This window comes from Colletotrichum siamense (genome assembly GCF_013390195.1).
Source record: "Colletotrichum siamense strain Cg363 chromosome Unknown KSG_Cg363_contig03, whole genome shotgun sequence".
Taxonomy (NCBI): domain Eukaryota; kingdom Fungi; phylum Ascomycota; class Sordariomycetes; order Glomerellales; family Glomerellaceae; genus Colletotrichum; species Colletotrichum siamense.
The window spans coordinates 5,120,218-5,131,321 of NW_023501016.1; the positions used below are offsets into that span (position 1 = coordinate 5,120,218).

Here is an 11,104-nt window from a genome sequence, read left to right on the forward strand (position 1 = left end):
CATTCTCGGTTCAACACATTTCGCATATAGACTCCTTTGGGAGCATATTTCGAGTTATTCACGATGATTCAACGGTTGGATGCATTTGCGACACACGGAGTCGGGATAGAGCAAGAAAAAAAGGAGGCTCGATTTTCCGGGAAGGTTCATGTCACGAAATATTTGGCGTTGGCGGCCGGGATGGACTGGTAGGCTGGGCTCATCGGAGTAGGGGGCTTTTGGTATACCCTCATGCGGCGCCTGGCATCTTTGGTGTTTTTGTTTTTTCATGACTTTCAATTGTCGTATAATGATGTTTAAACTCAATGAGAGGACGATCAATCACAATGAAAATTGGTTCCGGTGAATTGTTTTGTTTCCGGAGCGGCCCAGACAAGGGCCGACTCCGGCTTTCGGTATTTAATGGGGCACATATCGGAGTTCGGTCCGAATGGGGCTCGATGCTCCCAGAGTGCTCCCGCCCCCCGAAATTTGCTGCTCCGGCCCGCGAGGTGTTCGGACGACCGTTCAGCCCAATTCAAGTTTTCTTATCAATGTCTTGGCCAGCTTTCTTATGTTTTGCGCCATCTTCCTAGTTTCTGCGTGGTCCGCTCTACGCGACTATTTCTGGTGGCGGGGTTTCTTCCGACGCAGTGGGTCTTCACACCCGAGCTTACATGACCAACAGGCAGCCATATACATCCTTCGCAACTCAGATGATTGCACATTCGTCGTCGCATCCGCCGAACAAAAGGCGAAGGGCTGAGCGGGCGAAGCACAGCAAGTCGACGTCATCACTTCGCTTCGAAGATCGACCACTCACTCTCTAATAGCGAACATGCGAAGTTAATTTTGGTCGCTGCTGCAAATATCCCAAGGCTGTGTCTGTGTCGTCCAGCCCAACACCAAGAACATGAACACAAGACAAACGTTGCACTAAAGTTTGGCACCCGCGCTAGCTTGGCAGGGTTTGATTCCTTCGAGGTCTACGAACGGAGCCTCGTAAAAGAGAAACAGGAAGGTGATTTCCGTGCGGCACGATCATTGGTGCTGAGGTGCATTAGTTTCCGCCCCCATGTGGCCTGCCCTAACTGAAGTTCCCTCAGCCTTCTTTCTTTTTTATCAGCTCTAGGCCGGGGCATTGCTGACACCGCGATGAAAGCTCACTTTCTTGCGGATGCAAAAGAGCAGCCTGGCCACGGAACCCCTGCTCAATATATGCAGTCTGGGTTTTTGGTGTCTGCCTGGCATCCCTCTCCTCACGATGCCGGCGACGATGAAGGAGGCTACATGGATCAGCCGATTTTCGACCGGGTACCCGCCCCGGGGAACGCCAAGGAGCAATCCGTCGAGAGGATTTATCTGCGCTTGTTCGTCCGGTCTTTCGGGAGAATAACGTGAGATCTCAGTTCTGTGTGACAGATATCCAACATGGACAACAAATCGGACCACATCTACGAGCTGAGCTACCGTTCGCCAACGACACCGTCGTTGATGTCGCCGGACGCGGTATCCGTCAGCACCACCAACAGACCCCTCCTGTCCGAAGACTCGTTCTACGAAGCCTCAGACGACAAATACTTTGACCGCAAGTCTCGAAGGCCGTGGCACGTCCCAGTCGGAGACCCAGGCAACGATGCGCCGAAACGAGTCATCCAGAGAACCACGCCTCGGCTCTTGACTGCGTGGCTCCCCCACGCCCCCGCGATTGCCGTCACTTGCGTGCTCATATGGATGAGCCACTCGCAAATCTTCTGGTATCCCGAGACCGGCCCCGACCTGCCCATCATCGGCCGGTTCGGGAACAAGCACACGGTCATCTCCAACGTCCTTCAGTTCGCGTCGAAGCTGCACGAGTTGATGGTCGTGGCTTCGCTCGCCGCTATCGCTCTGTCGATGTTCCGCCGCAGGCTCGTCGGTGACGGCGTCCGTCTCGGGTTCCTAACCGGCGGGTACCGTCTTGGCGATGTGGCGTACCTGACGAGCGGTGCGTTCTGGGGCCTCGGGCGTGTTGGAACGGTGGAGGTGATACTCGTTGCCTTTGTCGTGTTTGGCACAATCATGTCGACGATTATCGGTCCTGCGTCCGCCATTCTGTTCGTGCCGAACCTCGGGTGGTACAACGTCCCCGCGGCTTTTGACAATGTCAAGATGCCTCTGATATACACGCTCGAGGCCAACAAAGCATGGCCCCAGATTCTGGACAGCAGTCTTCACCACTTTGACGAGAAGCAGGATTGCCTCACGACCGAGAGCATCTTTCAACCGTACTGCTACGCTGGCGGCTTCTCGGATATCTGGAACTGGCTGGGAAGCTTCCGTTACACCGATCTGGACAACAACCTCACGTTCTCGTCTGAGCTCGGTCGACGGCTTGAGCTTCACGAGAACAGCTCCGTGGCTCTGTTTACCACGCCGCCAGCGTTCGTCATGAACTCCCTGGGGCTGCTCACCACCTATATCCACAAGTCAGATAGCATAGGGATTCTTCACGACACGCAACGCTACAAGCTCACGACCAAGACACCGGTGAAGCAGCCATTCATGCAGGGCCGGTGCGCGGCTTACGACAAGGACGAGCTGTTGAAGAATGGCACGGAGGCCATATTCCCCATGAGCTCCATCAACTGCTACGGAGACGCAGACTGCCTCTCCCTGAAGCGGAATCCACCCATTGTGCAGCGCGATTACTGGAACGTCTCGGGACACTCGACGTCTGAGACGTTCAACCTGCTATACCCTGCTGCGCCGAGCGTCAAGTCCGTCGTCACCGTGGCGGGGACCATGCCGTACGCCTCAAAGGACATGGAGCAAAAGACGTGGGTGTACGCCTGCGCGTTCCTCGGGCGATGGGTGCCCTCGGAATTCAGCGTCGACCCCGAGTCGAACAACATCATGGACTCCAACGTCAGCTCCCCCGACGTCATGAACAAGCTGTTCCACGACGACGAATCCAACCGCGCGAGCGTCATGCAGATCGACAAGTCCTGGCTGGCGGGCACGAGCCCCCTGTTCAACATGACGACGAGCGTCTTCATGACGGACACGAACGAGCAACAAAACACCCTCTTCGAGACGTCGCCCTTGCGCATGATGATGAGCCGCTTCCTCCTCCGCCACGAGCGCGCAGACGGCACCTACGTGCGCTACTTCGACACCATCGACGACAGCAAGAACCCGCAGGTCGGCCGGTCCGACACCGAGTCCTTCCTCGCCAAGCTGTACGGCGTCTTCCTCACGGACGCCATCGCGCGCATCGCCGCCAACAAGGAGACCCGCCTCGTCTTCAAGGAGGAGCCCGACAACCTCACGTGGGTCAACCTCGCGGTCCAGAACGGCCTGTGGTCCGGCGCGCACAGCTACGTCAGCGTGGCCGACAACGCGACGTACCCGACGCGCGAGATCTACAACGGCAACTTCGCCGAGTCGGAGCTCGAGATGACGGTGGAGCAGTACATCCAGCGCTTCCGCGACGACTGGGTGCAGATCGACCTGGACGCCGAGCGGCACGGCTACGGGTCGGGCCAGTTCTCCAAGACGCTCGAGTTCGCGCTCGTGATGATGTACATCTACCTCGGCGTCGTGGGCGTCTACGGCGGGGTGGTGCTCGTCTCGCAGGCGCTTGACTGGGTTGGGTGTGCGGTCGGCAACAGGCGGCTTGATCTGCGCGGCGTGACGGCGTGGTCGGACCTGCAGGACCTGGTGCTGCTGGCGCTGCGGTCGGCGCCGCCGCCGGACGGGGATTTGACGCACGTCGGGGCTGGTGTCGGGTCGAATAGTGTGTGGAAGAAGGTGGTCAAGGTCAGGGTCGAGGAGAGCGCGCTGCAGCTGGTGTTGCATGACCACGAAGGCTTGCTGCCGCCGCAGAAGGGGGAGAAGTACTCGTGAGGAGGGGGGGTGGTTGATGACGATTTTTGACGGCCGAGTGTGTGAAACATATACAATACCCAAGTTTTTGATTAGTTAGATGCATTTCATTCACATTTGACAACCAAGGAAACAAATACAATAGAAGCTTGAATAGCTTATTGCCCTGCATAGCAGCCCAACCAGATGCGAGCCCGCAAAACCAAGCAGGGTGGAATGACCAAGTCGTCACTAAGCCACAGACTCTTTAAACGCTTAGGACCGAAGCCACGGATAAAAACATCCAAGGGCTGCAAGATAAACTTCTCACCCGGCCAACTCATGATCAATGTCGTCCCACAAACAGCTACTCCGTGTCACCGCTGTGACCCGTTGCATATCCGGCATCAATCTCACGCGCATTGGTACAGAGCCGTCCTAAATAGGAAACCAGCGTAAACGGGGTCACTCACGTAACAAGTATCCCGAGGAAGCTGTGTTACCGATGCCATGGGTCAGAGATCCACCACGATGCGGGGGGAGACACAAGACCGGGTTAGCTTAAGCGCCGCCCTGCGCCGGGTGTCGACCGGGATCCACCACGGGGCCGAGACCCCCATCCCGAAAAAAGAGCCGGGATCTTACTCAAGCAGGCAAAATCTTCCGGTGTCTTGCTCGTGTCTGACAGAACGATGATGCGTACGTTTGCGAAACCTTGCCGGAGTATCTTTCTCAGCATCTCCTTCGTACATAGTACGCCCTTGTCAGCAATCAACCCCGTCAGGCCAGTTCGGCGAATTCGCCGAGATCACCGGTTGGACGCCCGGGAATACCTTCATTAGCCCAGTCACCACCCCTAAAGATTTGACCCAAGAGCATTTAAACCCTTGAGTATCCGGTCTCTCCTAGCCAGTGGGATAACACCAAACATAGCACACCCCACTCCTTCCCCATTGCCTGTGATCCACCGGCGCTGATCAGGGACCCCAAAGACGCCTTTTTGGTGTCACCAACCCCACCGTGGCAGCGGATTTGCGCTGCACAGAGTCCGAAAACAAGTTTTCGGGGCATTTTCCCACGCGTGGGTCAAGACATTTCATCCAATGTGCCCGGCATCGAAGAAGGATGGGAGTCGCCTACGCTAGCCCGCACGAGGACGATGTCACGACAGATCATGCCGGCTTGGTATCGTGCGTCCCGGAGATCGTTGGCCGCAGATGTAACCGGGCGATGCAAAGTCCCTGCAGATATGATTGGATAAATGGGAAACCGGAGCTTTCTTGCCCGGTTGAAGTTTGTTCGATTTGACAGACTTGACCGGTGTGCCAACAACACTAAGGGGCGACGGCGGGGAGCAGATCCATTGCAGTGTAATATAGATAGATCGTTAAGTTGAGGCAAATCTCGGAGGGTCTTCCTGAGTATACTGAAAGTTTCTCTCCATCACATACAGATACCATGGACAAGTCGATGCCCATCGTCATCGTCGGCGCCGGCGCGTTCGGGCTTTCGACGGCGTTGCACCTCCTCAATGCCCACTATTCCAACATCCTGGTCGTCGACAGGGCCGAGGACGTCCCGTCGCGATTCTCCGCTGCGTCCGACATCAACAAAATCGTTCGCGCAGACTACGAAGACGTCTTCTACACCAAACTGGCTCTCGTGAGGCACCCCTTTCCCATTCCAAGACCGCCAAGTAAGCTCACAGCACTGTAGGAAGCGTTTGAAGGATGGAAGACACCCCTGTTTGGCCCTTACTACCATCAGACAGGCTACATCGTCGCCACCTCCGGCAGCGCACCCCCAAAAGCTGTCGAGGTCCTTGAGAAGTCCTTGTCCTCGGTGCAGTCCAGGTCCGAGTTCGACAACGAGATAGACCTGCTGCGCAGCGCGGACGACTTCAGGAAGTTTGTTTGGCAGTTCTCTGGGCCCATGAGTGGCTTCAAGGGATACCACAACAGGCTTGCCGGTTACGGTCATTCAGGCAACACCCTAAAGGCCGTTCACCGCCATTGCGCAGCTAGAGGGGTCCGGTTTCTCCTTGGGGATGCCGGCAACGTCACCGACCTGCTGTACGATGCTTCCGGGAGATGCGCCGGAGTGCGAACCTCCGACGGCACAGAACACGCCGCGGCGAAGACGGTCTGCGCACTCGGCGCCTACGGCGCTTCGCTGGTGCCGGGACTCGCAAAGTTCACCGTCGCCCGGTGCTGGTCCGTGGCGCATGTGCAGCTGACCGAGGACGAGACCGACTTCCTCCGCGGGATCCCCGTGACGAACGTCCGCGACCTGGGATTCTTCTTCGAGCCCGACCCGGCGACGCGCCTGCTCAAGCTCTGCCCGCTCGGCGCCGGCTTCACAAACACTGTCAACGGCACGTCGACGCCGACTGAGTTCCTGTCCGCGAGATCCCAAGACTTCATTCCGCCCGACGACGAGCACAAGTTGCGGACTCTCCTGCGCGAAACCCTGCCGTGGCTGGCTGATCGGCCCTTTGTCGACCGCAAGTTCTGCTGGTTCTCAGACACGCAGGACTCGGAGTACTGCATCGACTTCGTGCCGGGGACCTCGCGGTCTCTGGTCGTCCTCTCAGGGGACTCTGGGCACGGATTCAAGATGATGCCGGTGTTTGGGAAATGGGTCAGGCAGCTCCTGGAGACCGGGCTACAAGAGCTGCCGCGTTGGCAGTGGCGGACGCCAAATGGCGAGAGCGATGACTGGGGTAACTCGGTGAGTTGGCGAGTCGGCACCGTGAGGGAGATGAAGGATCTGATTGCCGAAAACGAGGCCGCTTCGAAGGCTCGACTGTGATATTTCATTCGTGTGTGTACTTCTTTTCCTTTGTTCAAAGTCATGAGATCACGACAGAGACAGCTTCCATCCGAACTTGCCAATGATATGCTGCCAGTCATGTTGCACAGTTGCAGCCAAACCGTCGTTGAGGTCCCGGAAGTTGTAGATTGTCGCCATGACTTCTGTGACGGTGGAGATGTTGCTGATGGGCCACTTGTCGTCGAGCAGATTCAGCATATCGAGCACAGCTTTGCGATGCTCGTCGATACAGCTGGTGCACCCCGCGATGAACAGCGGCCACATCGGGAATGACCGCCGCGGCAGATCTTCGCGGATGACCTCTGCGAGACAATCTATCAACGGCTGCAGCAAGGTCGACATTGACGGAAACCGAATCGGAGCGTGGTACACCTTGAGGTGTAAGTATATCAGCGTGGCGAGTCTGAAGCATTCCGCGCTTTTCAAGAGATAATCTTCCGTTGCGTGGAACTCCAACTCCCGAATGCGTTTCTCCAGAGATGGGCCATCTTCGGATGCTGTTGACGGCTGTTGATCGTTGATCGCCGTCAAACTGATCAAGTTGATCAGCTCCACCAGTTCAGTCGAGCAGCCAGTCTGGGGATGAACAGTTTGTCGGCTCTCTGGCTTCAGGGAGATTCTGTTGAGGGCTTCGATTGCATTGCCGCACTGATCTGACTTGGGGCAATTTGTTTTTGCATCATTCCGACCAGGCTCTCTGTTTTCCGTCGTCTTCATCAAGATGTATCGGAATCGGAAGTATTGCAGAGCTAAAGCTGCACAATTGGCGCTGACACAACCAGGATGGTTCTCCATGATCGCCAATGCTCCGCGGAGATGAAGCAGCCAGTCCGGCCCAGAACCTGCCGAGATCTCCAATGAAGCCTGAAGCACACACGTCAAAACATTTTCCTCGGCATTGGTCTCCGCCATGATGCTGGACCTGAGCTGGCTCAGAGCCCTCCCCTTGTATCGGATGGCGCTGTTGCCATAATCGACTCCGTCGTGAGCGCCTCTGCGATCCCATTCGGCAGCGCTTAGAGCAAGGACTGTCGATAGCAGCGGGCCGTCATTGCTGAGAAGGATGGGCATGACAGACGACTTGAAGATGTTGCTTTCGGTGTCCACGTAGACTTTGCTGTTGCTGATGACTTCAAAGTCTGCTAGTGGATTAGAACGTATCCAATGAGAAACGAAGGCAATTGACGATGTGACTTGCAATACTGTACCAGTTTCGATTCCGTATTCGACATGGGTCGCCATGACGGATTGGGTTTTAGAGGCAACTCATTCAACGACAGGACCGACTGCTGCTGGCGTTGCCGACCTGCGGTTATTTGCCGCACCGGATTCTCGATGTACTGTTGGCAAATGACGGCAAGCTCATCTCGCGCGATGTTTACGAAAGAATTATTGGCGGCCGTCTTGAGAGGAAGAATGGGATGCTGTCCTCGCCACGGTCCGCTCCAAGGTTCTGTGAACTTCAACTCTGAGGTGGGGTCCAGGCTTGGATAGACGCAGGCAACACCGTCTTTTTGACACTTGCCGCATTCGGGCTTGTACTTGTCGCATCTTTTCTTTCTTTGCCGGCAGTGATAGCATCCGTCCCGGGTCCGGGATCCGTTGCCTGCCATGGCTGCGATGTGGAGTTGCGAGTGTGGATTCCGTTGCGCGCACGCTGGCTGTCTTGTGTGGGCTTGGGTTCGTGAATTCGGGGTATGTTGAGAACCACGAAATGCGGCGATCTCCCAGCCCGTTGGACCAAGATTTCGGGGTCTGTTGGAAGTCCGGCCATGTTGGTGGCGACTTGGACCAACTCGAGAAAAGAAACGACTCCTCTCTCCGGCAGCTTGCAGGAGAGACCCCGGTCTGTTACTGGCTGGCCAAGATAAGAATGCAGGAAGCCTCCGCGAGGGAACAAACGCGGGGGAACTAACCGGTCTGATCGGTTATGTAAGCCGATCCCTCTCAATAATTGGGAGAGAGACAAGGGTCTCTATTCTCTTTCTTCAATTTCGCTTGCAGGATTTGTTGCCTCCATTGTCCACTGACCATCGAGTGTGCATCGTGGTTGCTGTCGAGGTCGAAATGGACTACGCTTTTCTCGAGACGCTAAGGAGCTGTCAAACTTGCAGAAATGCGGTGAAAGCAGGATACAGGACCCGCTGTGGCCGGGTATCCTGGGCCAGTTGGGTCGTATTCCCCAACTGACGAAGTTTGCGAAAGCGAGGAGACACCCTCATCTAATATTGAGGGGTTCGCCTCTCGTAACTTAACAAACAACATCACTACCATCATTCTTGATGTTTCGGAGTTATCAGACTCATGCCTCGAGATGGCTGAGACGAATATTCAAGCAGAAGTGCCTCCTGAGGCCGTCGTGACTGTGCGTACTGGGTGACATTCGCGACATCGGAGTTGCGGAGTCCTGACTCGGTTATGGCGGAGAAAAGCTAATGTTCAGGATAGGGTGACACGGATTCATCACTCGGACAGGTATGTGTCCATGAACGCCGCCATAGTCAGCGGTGTGCTTTTCAGAGGTTTACTAACACACACTCCCTTTCCAGGATGACTTCTCTGCGACCACGAGTCTCCGTAGTTCAATGATAGACTACCGAGTCGAAAATGGGCGAACTTACCACAGGTATAAAGAAGGCAGTAAGTCAATGTTCAACTCTCGTTTCCATGAGGAGATATTAGCCTTGGAAGTGAAGTACTGAAATGTGTTGACAGAATACTTTGGACCCAACGATGAGGACGAGTCGAACAGATTGGACCTTCAACACCACCTGTTTCTTCTCACATTCGATAACAGGTTGGGATATGCTCCCCCAAATGATCCTGACTGGAAGGGCCGCGTACTTGACGTCGGAACCGGCACTGGGATCTGGTCGATTGACTTTGGGGATGAGCACCCAGACGCGGAGGTCTTGGGGTTCGACCTTTCGGCAACCCAGCCCGAGTTGTGAGCTCCAATTCACGCGTACGTATTAAAACCTACAGGAAATTGACTTAGTGAAAAGTGTACCGCCAAACGTCTACTTTGAGGTGGACGACTTGGACAATGAATGGATCTATTCCAGACCATTCGACTACATCCACATCAGGGGAATGTCAGGTAGCGTTCGAAATTGGGCTGAACTTCTGAAGAAGTGTTTTGAGTGAGCGCTCTGATCCCCCAAGTCTGGGGCCTTCTTCTCATTCGTGCTTAGGAATCTCAAGCCAGGAGGTTACGTCGAGCTCCAGGAGGCCGAGTCCAACATCTTCAGCGCCGATGGCACATGCGAGCGCGGGGCATTCTACAAAAGCCTCTCCTACGTCGCATCCGCCTTGGAAGTCTTCGGATGTCCCTTCATTCCGCTAGATACTCTGACATCCCTCTTACCAGAGGCTGGCTTCGTGGAAGTGACCGACCGCCGCTTCATCTGGCCCCTCAATACGTGGCCCCGGGACCCTTACCTGAAAGAACTCGGCTCGTGGTCTCGTGAAAATCTTGCAAGTAATACAGCCGGTATGATAATGGCGCCCATGACGCGAGTGCACGGTTGGCGGCAGGAAGAGGTTCAGGTTTTTGCCGCTGAGGTCAGGAAGGACCTCAGTGATCGGGGAAATCATGGATATTGGCCCATGTAAGTGCTGCATTCCATGATATTAACCAATTGTTGTATAGAGGTACTAAAACATCCAAAGTCGGGCCATATGGGCCAAGAAACCGTCGGAATAGGAACGGGGTCCTAGGCATCCTCCGTATCAATCTGAATCTGAAGCGGTCTGCCCTGCGCTGCTCTTCAGCGATTTGGTGTAGTCGGTGCGACTCCTATATATATTGAGTTATCCACCGAGATGCGGGTATCTCAGAGTGCCGGGACTGCGGTGACAGGTTGATCAACGAACAGCATCGCCCGGCAGTGCCACGGGGTGCCCGGGTCAAAGCCGAGCGTGCGGTAAATATGGGGCAAGCCACGGGGACCCACTCATATCCGGCACCGTGGGCACTTACCGGAGGAGAGCATTGCCTGACGTCTCGAAACCACTTTCTGTGGCAAGCGGACAGGTATGGCTAAGCTCAAACATCTATGAGGCTGCAGTTATTCTGATTATATCAAATTCACTTTGCTCATTAGCTGAGCTGGAAGGATTAAGTGGCATGTGGTAAAAGACCTTTGAGCTATCATTGTCCCAATTTAATGAGACACCGTTCCTTTTTCTGTTTCTACTTGCCAACTTGTTTAGTTCGCAATCTGTTGGGGAATATTTTTTGTGAAAACCACGCTCGGGCCTTCATTCTACCGAATCACACGTTGATGTTGAACATTCCCGAGGCTTGAAGTGTCCCCGAAGTTGTAGGACAGTTAGGTTCACTTCATTTGTCGGATGGTGAACTCACATTGTCCGATCCCGCACCCCGCTTTACTACCTTGAAAACTAGACGACCCACCTCCCCATTCTTTCGTTCGCATCTACT

The 11,104-nt window shown here is 55.1% G+C and overlaps 4 protein-coding genes across 4 annotated transcripts; 3 read left to right on the top strand and 1 right to left on the bottom strand.

Moving 5' to 3' along the window:
- Positions 1–1,410: 1,410 nt before the first annotated feature.
- Positions 1,411–3,867, top strand: CGCS363_v005332 (uncharacterized protein; the record flags this gene model as incomplete). Its single annotated transcript, XM_036637181.1, has 1 exon — positions 1,411–3,867. One exon carries the CDS (start codon positions 1,411–1,413, stop codon positions 3,865–3,867), a length of 2,457 nt encoding a protein of 818 aa, XP_036497097.1.
- A 1,416-nt stretch (positions 3,868–5,283) lies between these two features.
- Positions 5,284–6,636, top strand: fap2-4 (L-saccharopine oxidase; the record flags this gene model as incomplete). Its single annotated transcript, XM_036637182.1, has 2 exons — positions 5,284–5,487; positions 5,542–6,636. 2 exons carry the CDS (start codon positions 5,284–5,286, stop codon positions 6,634–6,636), a joined length of 1,299 nt encoding a protein of 432 aa, XP_036497096.1.
- Positions 6,637–6,684: 48 nt separating this feature from the next.
- CGCS363_v005334 (uncharacterized protein) lies at positions 6,685–7,728 on the bottom strand (the record flags this gene model as incomplete). The annotated part of the gene is made up of 1 exon (XM_036637183.1): positions 6,685–7,728. The coding sequence occupies one exon, from the start codon at positions 7,726–7,728 to the stop codon at positions 6,685–6,687; it is 1,044 nt and encodes a 347-aa protein (XP_036497095.1).
- Positions 7,729–8,971: 1,243 nt separating this feature from the next.
- Positions 8,972–10,363, top strand: CGCS363_v005335 (Secondary metabolism regulator LAE1; the record flags this gene model as incomplete). The annotated part of the gene is made up of 7 exons (XM_036637184.1): positions 8,972–9,022; positions 9,106–9,132; positions 9,207–9,297; positions 9,373–9,604; positions 9,663–9,800; positions 9,852–10,268; positions 10,330–10,363. 7 exons carry the CDS (start codon positions 8,972–8,974, stop codon positions 10,361–10,363), a joined length of 990 nt encoding a protein of 329 aa, XP_036497094.1.
- Between the last annotated feature and the right edge of the window lie 741 nt (positions 10,364–11,104).